The following is a 19205-nucleotide window of genomic DNA, read 5'->3' as shown; positions in this document are numbered from 1 at the left end:
TTGCATAAATGTTACAGACAAAACATCTTATCAGCATTGTAAATTGTCTCTAGATATTGTGCTGCCAGGAGTTTGTAAGTGTTGTAGCATCTACCTGTCCTGTTCGGTTACAGCATTTGAGGTTTGAAAGGCATCACATACAAACTTCAGTGCAGCTCCACTTTCTAGGCCAGGGTTGGGCAAACTTTCTTATTCGTGGGCCACAAAGAGATCTAAATCTTGACAGAAGGGCCGGACCAGGAGCAGATTTGTGGAGTGTTTTAGTGATTCACCTCGTAAAAGAAAGAAATAACACAGGATCTGGACATGTCAAAGCCAAGACATGCCTTCATCTTGTTTGAAACTTACTTGAAAACAGAACACTTTGGAGTTTTTATTTCAAAACTGGGGTTTTTGTTCTAATTTTAGTGCAATTTTCACCAATGGGTTTCTGTTTATTCCAGTTTGGAGGGCTGGATAAAAAAGCTTGGCCCCCAGGCCATAGTTTGCCCACCCCTGATCTAGGCTCACTGGTGCTCGGGTCTTTTATTTGTGATTGTTCTATGTATTTACATATTTGTTTTCTTTGCATTAAGAAGAGGCACAGTAAACATGTTGGGAAAAGGATGGTAATAGAGCTACAGAGAAGGAGGCTTAGAGAATGACTCAGGAAGAAACCTATGGACAGAGTGAAGGAGAATAGAGGAGTAGTTGGTTTAAGCTTGGAGGATCATTAAAGAGAAACAATTTGCTGTGGTGACCCCTGAAGGGAGAGAGAGAATATTTGTTTATTTTTTTTGGTTTTATTTTCTGGAGTATAGATTGCATTGTATCTGTAAGAAAGTTTAAAATAAAAAAGAAAATGAGTTTCGAATGAGTTTTATTTCATATACAGTCTATGGTTATTTCACAGAATGCATGTACTCACCGTTCTGCTTCCACACTGCTGTTCTCAGGTGGAGATTGTGACCCATACAGGACCCCACCGTCGCCTCTGGATGGGCCCTCAGTTCCAGTTCAAGACCATTCATCCTTCAGGTCAGACAACAGTCATCTCCTCCTCTTCGTCGGTGCTGCAGTCCCAGGGCCCCACCGATGTCCAGCAGCCCCTTCTGGACTTTGACACAGATGACCTGGATCTGCACAGTCTGCGGTACTTTGATACTTTTCTACATGAAACACAAACAAAATTGTCGAGGCCCAGTGTCCTTATGTTTTCCAATCAACCTGCCTTTGAAGCTCCTTATTGGTCAAACACACCTGATCCAGGTAATCAGCAGCAGATAAGGCAGGATTTCTGGAAAACCAGCAGGACGTCGGCCCTTGAGGCCTGAAATTCGACACCCTCGGTCTAGTGTTTGATTACCATATGAAAAAATGACAAAATCAAACCATCCAGAATAAGCAAGTAGGTAGTCTTTCAAATGGAAAATACAGAAAATTAAATTAAAGACAAAAATTAAGTTTTAGGCTCTAGGTTCCAACGGGTTAAAAATAAACGTTCTAAATGTACAACTTTGCTTGTGATTTAAAATTATGATTATGTAAGGGATAATACCCTCTTAAGTGTGCATTATGAGAAATTAACGCACGACGTGGAGGCCTGAACCGTCTAACGCGAAGCGGAGAACAGTTGCTTCCGCGAAGTTCACATAAAAGTTGCAGATCCCAGCAGTAGATCCATGAATCTATGAGTGTAATCCACTGAGGGAGTTAAAATGTCTATGAACGTGTTCTCTTTGGGTTTATTTTGCTCATTAGACATTTTTGTGTAGGATCCAGCCAGTGCGTTCAGAACCGGTCAGCATGCCCATCTCGTCACGGTTGATCACTGATCGTCGAGGACAGTCAAATATTATGGACAGCGGAGCAGGTAAAGGACTTTCTGTCACTCTTTGAAATGTTTTTCTGCTCTGCGAATGTTTCTTAATCTGCTTCAGAATTTGCAGTCAATCTGTCTCATCCCACTTTTGGTTAATTAATCGAGTTCCCCTCTGCCATGCTAGTCGTACAGTTTGCCTTGACGCTCTTAATGTGGTCATCTTTGGATTCTCCATGACCAATGAAGGTCAGAATGATCAAAATCAATCAGACACCTTTGTTCGCCTTTGCTCTGTTATCTAACATCAGCTGATCACAGTAGGGCTTGAAAATTACACTTGGCAAAAGTGACTTAATTTGAATGAAAACAATATGAATTTAATGAATACAATGCTATAAGTTAAGAATGAAAGAACAGTTTACCTGCTTCCTTGGAGATTACACATTCCCCAAAACTGTGCATATCAATGCTTTCTATTGCAATGGCATTTGGTGTGCATAAACTGGTGTTAAAAGTTTATAGACTTATACTGAAAGTTGATATTTTATGGTTGTCACAATAATATTAGGCTGTAATTTCATGATTTTTGGAAAGTGTAAACAAGTCAGTAAAATATTATTTTAGAATTCATTTATGAAACATTTTTTATAGGAAGTATATAGCAATGTTTAGCATTATTATTCTGGAATTGCTGTTCTATAGGGTTATCTTGCACTGTATAGTTGTCCTTGTAGAAATAAATGCTTTTCAGTATGAATTATTGGTAATTATTTGTATTAATATATATATATATTTTGTTATTTTATTATTGTTCAAGTTTTTGCTGTTGTTCTCCCAAAGATAAAGTTTGAAACATGAGACCATAGGGATGTCGGTGTAGGGCATCTCACTGGTGTGTTTGCTAAATTACTGTAAAGGGCTGTAAAAACGACCTTGTATGCTCAGGTGCAGAGAACTTGACATGGCTCATGGCCTTGAGATGGATGAGCTGCATTCAAGACAGGTTTAGATCATTCCAGCTCAGACCAGGAAAACAAAGACATCTAAGGATCTATTTGTCTACAAGTGGATGCATCAGAATGGGGCGGAGCAGGGAGATGTTGATTCTGAACACACGTCACTGCTGTAAAGTATTGCATATCAGTGCAAGGCTGCTTTCCTCTGCTTCAGAATGTGCTGGAATTACAACAACTGTGTAAACAGTTGAAGAGTTACGGTAGTGGAAAGAATGTCAACACTTCTGGTCTAAAAAGACTAAAGGAGAATTGAAAATGATCAAGCTGCTTAAGTCCTCTTTGAACATCCTGACATAACTGACTCAAATTTGACCATTACATAACGTGCTGCATGTGACAGGAGAACAGAGTTTAACCAGGGTGATGTGTGAACAGCACGGTGTCTGTCCTCTGGGAGACCTCCTAGTGTCACAATAAACCTCAAAATGATTCTAAGATTAGTTTATGGATCAATATATTTAGAGACCAACAAACTGGGAAATATCTGCATATATTGTTTATTTTAAATGCTAGTAGTAGACAAAATGGAGTCAGTAAAACAAAAAAAGGTTCCACTGGAAAAGAACAATATGGAGGCTGAAGTCTACCACAGACATGAATAGGAAGTAGTCATTCCTTCATCTGTTGTTGTTTATCATGTCCTTCCATGAAGACATCTGAATTTGAACTTTTATGTTATTGTATTTCTTCCTATTATGTTGTAAATGTTCTGGCTAGATTTGATGTGAGATTCTTTCTATCTCTCTGTGGTTGTGATTCATTCTGACTCAGGACTGAGGATTTCCCTCTAAGAATGTTCTGAACCTCGATGCTGTTATCTGTCCTGAAAATGTGTTTTAGGTGTGGCTGCACAGAATTCACAGCATTCAGTGACACTGTAAGTGTGGAAATAATCACATTCCGCGTGACATTATATCTAGTTACCTTGTGTTTGATCAAGTAGATAAAGACTGGCGTCTGTGACATTATCAGTGGGTCTTGTGACTTCACCTTTGCTAATCTGACAAATTCTATAGCTGCTGCTGGCGCCTTTGTTTATGTGTCAAAAAGATGAAAAGAGAATATAAGACCTGACTAGTCTTGTCACATATTTACTTAGGAGCATGTTCACATCCTTTTTAAAGAAAAAAACAGGTCTAATTTAAAACCTTCTGATATTCTTATTAAAGCGGTCAGGCTTGAAGACTTTCATTGATGGCTCTGCTGCATTAGTCAAGAGAAAGAAGTTGTTTCTGGACGGCTGTTTTCCATCTTTATCTGTTAAACTCCAGCACGTCTTGTGCCTAATCTTGAACTGAACCATTGTTTCTCTTTTACATCCATCTTCTTCCATCTGTGGAGAGCTGTATCTGTGGTTTCTCTGTCTCCAGCCAGTATCATCTGTGTTTTCAGTGTTCCCATTCTCTGCTTTAGTGCAAAGAGAGACAGGCGGACGGAGGAAGGCCGAGGGATGGAGGTGATGCTTATCACTGAGTGTGCATGTGCAAAGGAAGGTTCTGTGTTGTGTCCTGCCACTGCCTTGGCGCCGCCTCTTATCACACACACATCACTTTTGTCTCAACCCTTGAAGAATATGCATGTGTGTGGCACAGCATAACCAGCATGCACTGTTGGTGCAAACTCTTTTCTAAAGTATTGCACTGTAAGGAATTAAGTCATATGGTTATAAAAACAGTGAAAGGCTAACCTGCTTAATAACCTAGCAAGTTCAAAGTATGTCTGCATTAAAGTTCCCCTCTGATGAAAATCCTGTTTTTAGAGTTTCTAACATGTCTGTGTGTCACTTTTCTTCTGAAAGAGAACAAATGTAATAAGAAATCATTTTGTTTTTACATTTCTGAGTATTTCTCATTTCAAATCAATCAAACTGTCTTGGACAGACTCTGTTTGAATGAATGATCTTCTTTCCATCAACAGCTCTGCTGCACATGCACTAAACCCTCATCTGTTCCTAGTGTCTAGTTCAGGTTCTGGAGAAGAGAAGATGGTATCTTCACATTGACTGCAGTCAAATGAGCCGCCGTTCACATTTCTGTGGTCAAATCAGCATCACTGGATTTTTGGTGTGAGTTTCATCCAATACTTACGGTAGCAGGACTGAGAACGCTGGAAAATCTCCACCAGACTCCACGGAGCTTCTTGATGTGACCACGGAAATGTGAACGGCGGCTCATTTGACCGCAGTTGGAAAGGATTGTAAATCAATGAAAGAGCATTTTGATGTTAGCTTTGATTATTTTATCAAGAACTCTGAGAAACCAATGATTGAATGTATTGATCACAGTCAATAAACATTGGAGAATTAGCTAAAAGAGTCTTTGGTGAACTGGAAGGAGAAAGAATCAGGATTTTGGAGGAAGTTCTGTCCATGAAGATCTTCACTTCCTCGTCCAGCTGACATCTGGATCAGAACCATACGGCTGGACATTACCCAGATTGATGGATGTTTTTATGTAGCAGCAGTGAAGACACAGAACTATCATAATCAGACGGGGGGAGGGTCATGGGCGGAGCTTCTCAGCTCAGCTCCAAAAGCCACGCCCCCTCAGAGGATATTTTGAAAACAGAGACTTCAGATCAACATGAAAAATGTCTTTTTAGACATTTAGGTTGTGGGTTTTGGTTAAAAACTTTTTCATTCATTTTCTTGGCCGCTTTGTCCCTTCGTCGGGGTCGCGGGGGTGCCGGAGCCGGCTACTGATGGGCGAAGGCGGGGTTCACCCTGGACAGATCACCAGTCTGTCTCAGGGCCTCAATCACACACTCAATCACTCTCACATTCACACCTAGGGGCAATTTAGAGTCACCAACGAAACATATTTTGGTTAAAAACGTCATAATCAAAATTTTTTTAATTAAAAAAATAGTCAGTGTTACGTCCTGCTGCTGCTGTCTGGCCTCCTTTTCCATCCAGTTCCCTTTGGTTCACCTGGCAGGTGAGGTACTGACATGTTTGAGTTTTGGGCATTTATCCTATTTGACCAGTGGACTTTTTTTTGTTAGTTAGTACTTGTTTGGAGATCTGTCTTTATGCAGATTGTATTACCTTTGCTGCCCTGGTTTGTTTAGGATGTTTGTGTGCGATCTGTGTTTTGTGTCAGTGCTGACACTTTGTTGTTTTGAGTCTTTTTGGCTTATTTGGATGCACATTTTCTTTTGGACACCAGCTTATGTTTTTTTTGTAGTTTGCTGCCCCTGCCTCACTCACTTTTTGTGTATATTTCTTTTGTTTTTGTGTGTAGCATCTTTGATATTGTGAACATGTGTTTGCTTTGTTCTGCAGGATTCATCAATGCCACATGTTCACATTTATGGAAGGAGGCGTTATGTCCTGCTGCTGCTGTCTGGCCTCCTTTTCCATCCAGTTCCCTTTGGTTCACCTGGCAGGTGTGGCCAATGTGCCTTGATTGGCAGCTGGTGTCTTTTTAAGACTGAGGCGGCCACACCGAGCCAGACAGGGAGCAGAGCAGCAGGCTGGGTGTTAGTTTGTGTGATGTTGGGTTGGGTTGGGTTGGTTTTTGTCCTCGGCAGTCTTAGATTGGTGGGTTTTGTTGAGTTAGTTTGGGGTTGGACCTTGGTAGTTCTGATTTGCGGGCTTTGTTTAATTTGTTTTGATTAGGTAGTTTTGTTATGCAGCCCTTAGCAGGGAGCTGCTGACTCCGACGGTCGTCATGGCTGGGTCAGCAGTCTCCATGATTTCTTTTTCTTTTGGCCAAGGTTCCAACTCCGTTTTGGTTTGCTTTCTTTTTAACCAGCAAACACATTATTTCTTTGTTCAATTTCAAGACACAGGTTCTCATTTATTTTAATAAATTGTGTTCTATGTATACATTTTTGCTGTCCCATTTAATGTTATTGTCCGCACTGATGGCTATTCTCTAGACTCCGGGCCGGTTTGCCCATTGGGGACGTAACAGTCAGTGACAGTGCTCACCAACACAATACTTTTTTTTTTTTTTTTTTCCTTTTTTAATATTATAAGTGGTGAACATGAGCTGTCATGTGGATGGAGCTCTTCCCACAAACGGTGGAAACAGAAATGTGGACATACCGGTAGATCTCCAACAGTTCTGGATGTGTGTTCTGAGACTGGCATTGTTAAACCAGGTCAGGACTGATGTGTGATCTGACTCCCGTTAACCAACAGTCATGATTTGACTGTTGGTTAACAGACCTGGTTTGAACAGTGTATACTTATGGTAAATGGTGTATGCATGTATAGCGCTTTTCTACCTTTCTTTAAGGCCGAAAGAAAGTACTTTACAATCACAGACCCATTCGCCCATGCACACACAGTCACACACTGATTCTGGCTCCACTGCTGAACACTGGCGCCTAACTATAACCACCAGAGGCAATTTGGGTTCAGTGTCTTGCCCAAACACACTTGGACACATGGGAGGGCAAGGCGGGAACAGTCCTGCCATCCTTCAATCAGAAGTCGACTGCTGTACCTCTGCACCAGGGCCATGATGCAGAGGTTTTTTTCTGACCAGCATCACAGGAACTCGATAAGGCTTCATACTGAACATGTCTGTCATTTACTTGGATGTGTCTCCATTTCATCCAGCCCCGCTCACTTCTGCTAAATGCTGCTGGATAGGAGCAGAGTGATCCGCGGGGTGTGAAAATCCTCATTTTCAATTTGAAATTAAGAAACACACATGTGTCAGAGCACCCCAAGTCATGAGCCTGTGGGAATATAGAGCCTTGACATTGTTCCTTCCAGAGTCCTCAGGCCATAAAACTGCAGTGACTCACTTACAGTCAGTCAGTCTCCGCGGTGTCTGCTCTGATCTTATCTCAGCCCATACACTCTGCTTATCTCTGCTTTCCCCGAGGTGATGGGACGCCGTCTGCATGACACACACGCTCTCACACACTTGCACAGAGCTTGTTGTACAGTGTTTCCAGTTTTTGACTCAGCATATCTGTCTTGAATTGAATGGAGAAGCACAATATTAGTGCTGCTGTGCTCTTTTCCTTCAGCTGCACTGCAGTAGATCAATATGCAGCTGTTACAAATACACCCTGTCTGCACACTGAGCCTTGCTGTGAAGTTTGTGTTTACATGTCTTTGTGTGTAGAGACAGCCTTAATCAAAGCTAGACTACACAGTGACGTTCTGTGGCCAGCAGTTCGTATCAAGACAAAAAGAAAAGGAGACGGACCTGAAAGACAGATAACACAGAGAAAGAGTATTTAATCTGCCTTTATAGATCCACATGTGTGGGTGTGGGTGTGTGTGTGCGCACGCAAGCCACCCCTTTGACACTGCTGTTGTTGTTTTGATCCTGTAAAGAAAACCACAACAAGAAACAACAATAACTCTGTGCATCTGCAGCCCTGTTGTTTGTCATATTGGGAGTGCGTAAATCATTTTCTTTGTGGACACATCTACTGCCTGCTACTTTTATGTCTCTCAGACCACTATCTGTGAATGTGTGGTAACTGGCAGGAGAGGTGGTGGGAGATGTAGTTTTATCACATAAACTAAAAACATTGAATAGAATTTCAGTTGTCTTTGTTGTTTGTCAAAGCTGAAATGACTGCTCATTTCCAAAGCCCAGTGTGACGTACCTCAACTGATTAAGCTGATAGACCGGACCATCTCCTAACTTAAAATGCACATGTGACAGCAGTGCTGGGCGACATGGAGAAAAATGTATATTATGGAATAGATTCTTGTATATCACAATATACTACAATAAAGTATATATTCTCTGAAAATTTATCAAAAATGTCATTACTTACTTTCATCTGACTTTAATTTTTTCTATTAACCTTTAACTGTATAGTTACAAATGTGAAACATTTTTTTAAAGTACAAAAAAGTTTCAAGTTTCTCAGTAGGAAAACGCATTTTTTACAAAACTTCAGCTATAAAAATATACAAGTAAAAACAATAGAAACATCCATCCATCCATCTTCTTTGCCCGTTTGTCACTTTGGAGTCACGGGGTGCCGGAGCCTATCCCGGCTACTGATGGGTGAAGGCGGGGTTCACCCTGGACAGGTCTCCAGTCTGTCTCAGGGCCTCAATCACACACCCATACACTCTCACAGCCGGGATTTGAACCAAGGCCTTCTTGCTGTGTGCACCACCGTGCAACCCTAGAAAGAATGGAAGAGAATTGGCACCATACACACTTTTCTATCACCCACATGATACTTATCGTTGTATCCCCCAGCCTTATGTGACATATTCAAAGTTTAGGGTGATTACTTGTTATTGTGACCACCTTAGGAAGATATATATGTACTTGAACACACAGACACAGCAAACACTTAAAGGGGCCATACCATGATTTTCTTTAGTCATTCAGAGTAAACTATGATAATAGTAATAATACATTCTTTTTGTTGGGAGCCTTTCAAGGAACTCAAGGTTGCTTACAGCAAAAAACACAAATTTATACAATAGTAAGGGAGTAATATAAAAATGCAAAAGCAATAAAAGAGCAGCAAAAGCAGTTAAAATACAGCATAATATAATGAATTGCAATTAAACTAAATCCATATAAATAATTATATATATTACCTTTGGAACACTAAAAAAACAAATTATTTATTAAATATGAGTTGTTTTTGTGACTCATTTCATACCCAGAAGTAAAACAACTCCATCTCTGAGGTTTCACCTTTCGGTCCTTGTAGGTGCCGCCCATTTCATGACGCCCACCAGATGAACATTTCAGGATTTATTGAAATGATGACATATATGAACTCCATATCAAAAATCCTCTTTACTTTCAAGTGGATCCATTTACCTTTCTGCCATTGATCAATAATCCTCGTTTAAACCAGTTTTCCTAATTCATTGCTCCCTTTTCCACCAGGAAATAGTCTGCTCCCGATCTCCTTTCGTCTTCCCAATAACCCCGTCTGCTTGTGCCATTCTCAGATATGTTTAGGATTCATCTCAACATGTTGTGCAGATTTCTTCATCAGTCCATAAGCTCCTATTTCACCGCATTAAGTTTGAACACTAAAGAATGAGAGTTTCTGCAGAAACTCACAACACAGACAACTCGTGAGGCTAGCTGACCACCGCTAGCTCGAGCTGCTATCTTCATGGAGAAAGTGTTGGTGTTGGACTGGGGGAGGTGCTGTTAAAGCAGACTCTTCCTGAAAGGGGCGGTCTCACTCTGTGACATCAGTACGTGAGAACCTGCTCGTTTTGGTGGGTATGGGAGGGGCTGCTGGTGAGAATGCAGGTTTTTAGAGGATTACTCAGAAATGCATAAACGGATCAAGATATCACTTTGGGGTTCTTCGTAGTGAGGATTGAATGGTATAATACACTTAAAAACAAATTTTCATGGTATGGCCCTTTAACACCTTGACGAGTCTCAAAAATCCTCTAAATACCACTTGCACATTGCAGCCAAATATTAAACATTTGACATCATATTCTGAGTGATGTCACATCTTTTGCATCTTAAAACTTTATCAAGCTCTAGCTTTGATTAGAAGTTGAGGCTAAGCATGAAAGCCGAACTTCATTATAAGTTGAAGTTCAAAATGATGGTTTGGTTTTATCATTCCTATCTTTTTGAAGTTTATTCCAGACTCTTCAACTGAAAGCATTGAAGCCCTATTGCGAGAGTTGTGTGTATTTCACCAGGTTCTTTATTGGTTCTGCTGTTTGGCCGTCCATTAGCAGCATCCTGTAAACCAGTGAGTTAATCAGTGAGAGATCATGAGTTGTCAGCCATTAGCCACATCCAGTCTGCTTTATCACAACTCAGTTTACTGCTCCTGTATGCATGTCTTCAAATGTGTGTGGTTTTTGATAATATGTGTGCTCCATGCAGCAGATTTACTTTAACAAAGTGTGTAAATACTCTTCATGGTCCACTGTGGGTCCAAATTCCATCTTGATTTTGAGAAACAGTCATTAATGTTGAGTTCATTGCCCTCACGTGTGCAGTCAATTCTTATTTAGTCATTATAACCTTTTTGAGGTATGCTTTGTAGTCAGGAAATGTTAGATGTCCTGGAAGAAGTCTGTGTGAGGACAGCATCCTTAGCATTTGCCCTGGAAGGGTTTTGGAGTTTGCAATTTACTTATATCAACTGGCAGATCCTTTTTACTGGATGGAGATCAGCCAAAGGTCTTCTTGGTTGTTTGCTGTCTGCATCATTGACCCTTTTATACTAGTTTAGACGCTTTTGCTGTCAGGTGATGTCATCATTCTGAAAAATAGCAGCAAACCTTTCTCTGATGTCTGCTCATTCGGGTACTGATGCTTCCCTGCTGGTTTAGCTAACATCTGGACCATACTATCAATGACTGAACATTTGCTGCACTTTAGTAAACACTCAAAGAGGACAAAACTTTCATCACAATCTTTTTCAACCATGCTTACTGATGATTCAGCACTGAGGATCCATTTCAAAGACCATCTGCAGTCTATGACTGCTTCTTTTCAACAACAAGCTTTTCATCTGCAAGCTTACCCCTGCTTAGATGGAAATAATATTTGTTAGGTATGTTAAAGCTCAGAGGAAAAAGAACAGCAACTTGCTTCACACTGCAAAAACTGTAAATTACTTAGCAATCAAAGTCACTTGTTAAGATCATTTGATTTAGGTACATGACTGTGTTGAATTTGTTTGTTGTGACCTTTATCTGTTATTGTAAAAACAGTCTTTTCCTTTATAGATGACTCTTTACGTTGACCATCTATTCACATTCTTAGCTTGGTTCTGGTCAGGGTTTCAAAATTCTGCTATAAAGATCCCAAGCATCCTTGTGGAAAGCGGTATGTTCTTGTACAAGGGGCTGCTCCTACCTAATGCAATGCATAGTCAACAGAAGACACTACTCATCATTTTCAGATTATTCTTCAGTCTGTCAAATGTGTTTTTTGGGCTTTGGGAGAAAGCCAAAGAGAGAGAGAAAAGGCAAATTCCACACTAGGAGGTTCTAACTGTGGATCTAATATAATAACAATAATTGCAGTTGGCAACTTGAATCTTTATTTATTTAGCCATTCAAAGTGTTTTACAGAAATGTATGTAGTATACAATGATTCATTTTAACAACGATTCAATTCATATCTTAATTTGTGGTTGATGCGATTCATAGTCAATATTGGTTTGTTTTGAACGATCCAACTCACTGTCTTGAAATGGATCAGAACATCTTTATCCCAAACTTCCAGCAGTGAGACTGAGAGATAAATACCTGCCACTAAACAGTGCAGGTGAAGTTTTACAGATTCCTATATTTGTTCAGGATAATTAATTAAATATGTGTACAAGTAAACAAGAATGAATGTCAAATCCATTTACATTTTAGTTTGATAAAGTTCAGTCCACATTGGACTGGAATGATGGTTGATCAGTTTCTGCTATAATACATGTGTTGTTTGCTGTGATGGAACTAGATTGTTTTTAGGTTGTAGTAAAATAAACCTACCATGTCTCAATCCAAATGGCATTTTCCTAAATTGATTGATCTCATTTTGAAACTTTTGTTTTGTTTTGTTATCGGTCGATTGGATTTGATTGTGCCATAGAAAGATCAATCTGTTTGGATCATAGGAATAGAAATGGATTAATTGATTAATCGCCTATTATGCACACATCTGTTACATCTTCATTTAAGAACCTCCTGCTTTTATTATTAATATTAAACCTTTATTTTACCTGGTAAGCTATTAAGAATAAGTTCTTATTTACAACAACGACCTGGACAGAGAAAAAAATCCCTGCAATGACCATTACTGGTTAGAGAAGAGAAGAGCTCTCCTCCTGATTAGTGACCCAAAGGTGGAACTAGGATCAGTCAATACCAAAAAAATAAAGATTTTTCGGATTCTCAACCCAAAAACGTTTGGAACGACTCTCGCACAACCACCCCTGCCATCATTTCTTTCCTCTTTTCTCCGTCCCTTCATACCTAAGCAGTCATTTAAAAGACAAGGCACCTGTTCAGTGGTATTGTCCTCTTTTTTTTCTTTTTCCTCTAGTAACCTATACCCCACAATTACCTCGCAGTCTCATAAAGGGGCCTTGTATTTTTTGCTTTAGCCGTCATTCTGACAACCGTGAGCACGTAGACTAGAAAGATGGCCTGCCATCTGATCTCTCTCTTTAAGACAAATACCTTCATTTCACGGGAACCCCACCTCCCCCTTCCAACAAACACACACACATGCACACTCACACACCTCTTTTCTTCAGATTTTATTTTCATCAATGGCCCCCTTGTCACTTCACTGCTTCTCTGCCCCCCCACCCATCCTGTTCATCGCCTCAGGGTGCTTTCGCTGACCGTTGGCTGGTGACAGGACACAAGAGCTGGTCATCGACGCTCCTTTTTCCTTTTTGTCATCACCAGTCATCAGACTAAGAGACGCACTGAAAAGCTATCAGCAAAGAAAAAAACGGAGAAAAAGATATTTTAGAAACTCTGAAAGAAAAGTAAGCCGAGGAAAGACATTCAACACTATCAGAATATGTTTTAAGCTGCTCTTAGTCCTTCAAGGTTTAAGGTGCGTGTAGTGCCTGCATGGATCGTTTTGGTTGTGGATATTTTCTGTCTCTTATAAGTGAAAAAAAATTAACTTTTCTCTATAAAGGAGAGAGTTCTTACACTTTCCAGGTTTGTAAAAATGTATAAGTTTATAAGTTGACATGTTACATTTTGATTTGATTGCTATTTAGTAAATGTATCCCTTAGTTGATACAGATTCTGTCCACTTTAATTTACAATCAGAGTTTTTTTGGGGGTATAATAAACGCCTTTACTTAAAAAAAGAAAAAGAACAACTGTAGGCTCTGCCACAGTTTTACTGCAGAAATGATTTCTGTTGGTTGCCCTACAGATTATTCATCTGTTGGATTTGACCTGCTAGTCACCAAGTCCACAAAAAGGCACAGAAACTGTACTTGCATAGTCATTGTAAATGCTTCATCTTCTTTATTTTCCATTCAACTCTTTTTTTTTTTTTTTTTCCATTTTCTATCCTTGTATCCATCCCTGAGATTTCATTTTCCACGTGAGAGGCTTTGGGGACTAGAGGGTGGTTTAGCCACATGTAGCGATTTGTGGTAAGAGTGTCTGTGTGACGGAGAGAGATCCGGGTGTGACACAGATTGTTATGGGTGAGTGCTGATCAGGTTTTTGTGGAGCTCTTATCTCTTTTCCTGTGTGCATGTGTGTCGTTGTGTTGCTGCACTTTTAATCTGCCAGAGATGGAATGCCCTCCAGCTTTAGTGCCATACAGCAAGTGCATGTGTGCCTGTGCATCCATGTGACTGTGTGTGTTCGCAGTGCCAGAGGGCAGTGGAGACTAAGCAGCTGCTCTTTATAGTGACTGAACGGACACCAATGTGTTGGGCATCTGCCACACATTCAGCCTACCGCCTACTCACTGGAGGGAAGGAGGGAGTGTCTGTTTGAAAGTGAGAGAAGTCATGTTGGTGTGGGTAATCATGTCATTCAGTTTTCACTGGGTTCATAAGTATCATATTGTACCCCTGACACTGCAGAAATTGCAATATTTGTGTACTTTTTCATGTAAATAAAAGCACCAAATAATAGGAAGTACTTTTGGTTTGATGTGTAAGGAGCATGCCAATCATTCATGTTCCTCTAGCCTGTAAAACATATATGATAGGCATTCTTCCTGTTACAGAGCATTTATGTGCATAAATTCAAAGGGCGGGGGTTTCTATGGGTGCCACCATTTCATTCCAATGACCTCAATCTGTAGTGGGCACTCTGCCATGCTGCCCATCCCTCCATCTGCTGCTTCATCACGACTCTCAAGATGTGTGAGGGGAAAAATGAAGCCGCCATACCAGACCTCAACCAAATGTCTCAGTAAGGAGGCAGAAGAGGCCCAGTGCTTTATTGGTCCAATGTATAATTAAGAGCCTTCTTAGTAGGGCTGGGAACCACTAGGTATCTCACGATTCAATGATATTGGGATGCTGCGATAATTGGTAAAAAAAAAAAAAAAAATCATCTCAATAACTAACATTATATAGAAGAACATATTTTTTAGGAAAATATATCTACATTTATTTTTTAGCTTAAACACAATCATAATAAACAACTTGTGTCTTATTTTGTGCAACAAATAATAGACACTTTTGTGCGAAACAGTAATACTATGTCTTTGACATCAATTGAATTGAAATTTTCTGTAAAATTCAGTGTTAACAATAGTAAACATGAACAGCAGTGTCACTACTTATTGCTAAATTGTTGTAAACAACAGAACAAAAATTAAATGTTCAAGTAGCTGCCAGACACATTGGTGCTCGTGACAGTCGGTCTTGCAACGTGCACACCCTATCTACCTCCAAAGGAACTTCTCACCAAAGGATGATGAATATAATGTTTTACAACCTCTTCAAATGAAAACAAAAGATTAATACTTGGTGAGAACCCATAGAGAATCTATTGCAGGACTAAATGTCGCAATATTGATATTTTGGCACACCCCTACTTCTTAGTGTAAGAAGTTGCACAAAGCTCGTTTAACCCTCCTGCTCTCTTATGGGGTCCAGATGACCCCACCCTTACATTGATGTGTGATCCCTCCCATGACAAAGGTGGACAGGATTTTATGTCTGCCACAGACACCAGAGAAGATAAAAAAATCCTTAGAAAAGATAAGTTCAGTGTGCTGTATTGTGGGGTCCAGATGACCCCACTTTTTATGTAAACATGTCTAGGATAGTACAGGGGTTAATAAAACCAATCTTAATCTATGCAGACACTCAGAAGCCTATAAAAACAGATTTCTTACCACTTTAATTCAGAATTGAGAAAGTCTCTCATAAAAGAGGCGACACATCTTTACGTCTTTAACACTGGAGATGTCACCCCGTCATTCAAATATCACACTCTTTGACATGCCCTAAATCTTTGAGCATTTTGACAATCACCATGAATCAGCTAATTCTGACGGGGAAGAGAGCGGCTCTGCTTATCGGCTTTGCACTGATATGCAACACTTTGCAAAAATTAAGGAGAACATATACATATAAAGTCACTTTTCTCCACCACAGAATCAGCTGATTCATGTTGATCGGGTTGTATATCAGCTCAAGGTTCATTTCTCTACTTTAGAATTGGCTGAAATTACCTTATTAGTCCCTTCAGTTAAAGACCAACAGTAGTTTAGAATGTAAAGCCCCATTGACTTTAAAAAACTATCTCCAGGTGAGTGTTTTTAAAACTTCTTTTTGCCATAAAACCAGGCGCTATTATCTACAGTTTAGCTGTCTTTTGAGTTGCTGTCTACATGCTTGATGACGTCACAAGGTCTTAAAAGTCATGCCCAAAAGCTGTCATGTAAAAAGATTTTCCTTTTAGACATAAATGACTGTGATCTATTAACAGCATTACTAAAGTGATCAAAACCATAAGTTTTCCAAGTTTTGATAGTTATTTGGTTCTTTGATTAAGTCCTCTCACATTTTCCATTTGTTGAACCTTACAGAATTGTCTTCATTTCAGTGTTCTTCACCGTGTTAGGGGATTAAGCCAGGTTTTGTTGAACAGGAAGATTCTCACGCTGCAAAAGGTTCAGAGAAACGAATTGGTTCCATGAACGTCCTTTATCTTTATCTATTAAATTCCCTGCTAACTGTCCTTTATTATAACAGAAAAGAAATGCATGTTTTAGTATTGATTTTGAGGTTCTGTAAATTTTGCTCATCACAGTCTTTTGAAGGCTTTCCAGAGTTCAAGATGAGCGCATGGTTCCTATAAGGTTAAAGGAATTTCATGCCTCATCTCTGTCTATTTCTATTTTTTGTCTACAAGTCTCTCTCCATTTTAAATCACTGGAGACAAGCACAACACATTGTCATCAGGAGTGACACATCTCTCTTTTTTCTGTCTCTGCTCTCCCTCTTTCCATCTGTTCCTGTTTCCTTTCCCCTCCTTCAAACTTTCTCCATGTGCGCTCTCCTCTCCCTTGCTCTCTCTCTGACACTAACCCTTCCTGACAGTGTCTCCATGCTGTCGCACACTAATCCACCTCTGAGAGGTGTTAAAGCTCTTCTGCACACACACTCATGCTCTCCAGATCCCGTAAGGTATTGATCTGCCGTCCCGTCTGCTCTAATAGGATTTTTTACACCTCAGCATCACAAATGCTTAATGCGTTGCATCACATCTGATGTGGTCAGCCACACAGACTTACATGCACTTACATGCACACTTTCATATACAGGAATGATTGTAAGGGGCTAGGGCTTGTTGGAAAATGTGGTAAAAAATGAATGCAGCACAGAAGAGGAGAATGCACTCAGCAGCATATGCATCACACTCCCTCAGCATCTGACTCATGTCACAGATGTTCTCTACATCACACCACACACACCACGCAAAGTGGATGAATGTGACAAAAAAATTATGAATCTTTTTATACTGATTTTTAGATGGAGAAACTTCAGCTAGACCCTTTGCAGAGAAAAAAAAGGCATATAAAAGCCCCTCTCCCCCTCCGCGGGTGGTTTCTCCTCTTAGCTCAGGTCCTCTACCAGAGGCCTGGGAGCTTGAGAGTCCTGCAGTATCTTAGCTGTTCCTAGAACTGCACTTTTCTGGACTGAGATGTCTGAGGTCTTTCCAGGGATCTGCTGTAGCCACTCCTCCAGTTTGGAGGTTACAGCCCCGAGTGCTCCAATTACCACGGGCACCACTGTCACTTTCACCTTCCAAGGTTTCTCCAGTTCCTCTCTAAGTCTCTGGTATTTCTCCAGTTTCTCATGTTCCTTCTTCTTGATGTTACCATTGCTCGGTACTGCCACATCCACCACAACGGCTTTCCTCTGTTCTTTAACCACCACTACAATGTCTGGTTGGTTCTCCATTACCATCCTGTCCGTCGGGATCTGGAAGTTCCACAGGATCTTTGCTCTCTCATTCTCTAACACTTTCAGAGGTGTTTCCATTTTGACTTTGAGGTTTCCAGTCCATATCCTGTACACATTAGGGATGTAACGATTCAGTCAAGCCATGATTCTATTCGATACGATTCACAGTTTTAAAGTCACGATTTCGACTTTTTTTTAGCTGTATTTTTCTCAAAACAATGAATTGAAGGTATTTTAAGGCCAAGTGTGTTTTATTTTTGCCCCTTACATCAAACTGTCTGTTTTCCTACTAACAGAAAGGATTCAGAACAAATAAAAAATTGTACATAATACTGAAATGATCACAAATCCTTTCATACTCGGTTCACACCTTCGCCTGCTCAGCTCAACCCCCCTCAGTCGCTGAGCGCGCTCTGAAAGTTCAACCCGATTCACCTTTTTTACGCATAATCGCAGCAGCACAATGACCAATCAGGGACGAGGATTTGGGAATGGTGCGTGGATAGCGTCTGCTTCAGAGATGAAAGTGCTAATCATTATCATGAAAGATAAATGAATCATTGCGGTTTGTGTGCGGTTGGATTAATGCGACATCCAGACAGATATTAAAGGAACAGAGTTGCGAAAACAAAAAAAGCCTGAAGCAAGATTTGGGGAATTTTCACCGCTTTGACTTTTTGCTCCGAGGTTCTCTCTATTGTAGGTGGCGGAGGAGCGCTAATGAACAGTAAAAATACAATAGAAGAAGAATCTCCTCTCTGCTGATGCCTGCATGAGCGGGCTGCTCCAGTGTGGATATCACCTGTTGATCCACATCCATAAACCCACACAGCCGGTGTGTAAGCATATATATATATATATATATATATATATATATATATATATCATTAGCTGCTTTTTTTGTTTATATCTAATGAATTTGTGTTTGTTGTAGACATATTGTTTTCACTGTTATTACACAAATATTCTGCTTTGCAAATATTCTGAGGGATTGACATTTAGAATATTTATTGGCCCATTTGCAGTGCAAGGACCACCAAAAGCTAGCTAAACTAATGATATATTTAGTTAGAGCAAAAACTGAAATAGGAATGTATCACACAAGAAATGTCAAAGTTAAAAAGAACCTTGTATTTAAATGTTTACTATAAAAAGGAGGATGGAGTGGTCAAACTATAAAATGTGCTGATGTTGACAGCACTAGCATTTTCCGTACTTGATGTTGCATGACCATTATTCTCCAGAGAATGACGATTGTCACGATTTCAAAAGTAGGTGAAGCGGCACTGGATACTGTGACGGGGTTCTTCTTAACAGTAGCTGTTTCCATTACACATTTGCACAAAACTTTATTGAAATTCTAGGAATTTTGAAAAAACAATTTTTTCGAAATGACACTGTTTCCAATAAATCATCATTTTGCGATAAAGCACAAAGCAACTCACGCGATAAGTCATTAAATGAAAAAATTAAAACAATCCACCATCATCTTCATTCTTCAGACCAATCTGTCATCCCGCCTGACTCTTTTTCTGTGT

At 40.0% G+C, this 19205-nt stretch overlaps 1 protein-coding gene across 3 annotated transcripts in view; it reads left to right on the top strand.

The window, feature by feature from the left end:
• Window positions 1–19205, top strand: part of bcas3 (BCAS3 microtubule associated cell migration factor) — a gene marked incomplete at its 5' end in the record, with an annotated part of 146712 nt that overhangs the window by 66436 nt on the left and 61071 nt on the right. For all 3 annotated transcript variants that reach the window (XM_036210843.1, XM_036210842.1, XM_024262027.1), the window contains 2 exon segments: window positions 936–1132; window positions 1755–1852. In XM_036210843.1, the coding sequence (XP_036066736.1) occupies window positions 936–1132; window positions 1755–1852 (295 nt within the window).

Source organism: Oryzias melastigma, unplaced genomic scaffold, assembly GCF_002922805.2.
Source record: "Oryzias melastigma strain HK-1 unplaced genomic scaffold, ASM292280v2 sc00261, whole genome shotgun sequence".
NCBI lineage: Eukaryota > Metazoa > Chordata > Actinopteri > Beloniformes > Adrianichthyidae > Oryzias > Oryzias melastigma.
The sequence above is the reverse complement of the archived record's forward strand: the minus strand, read 5'-3'. Positions and strand labels throughout refer to the sequence as shown.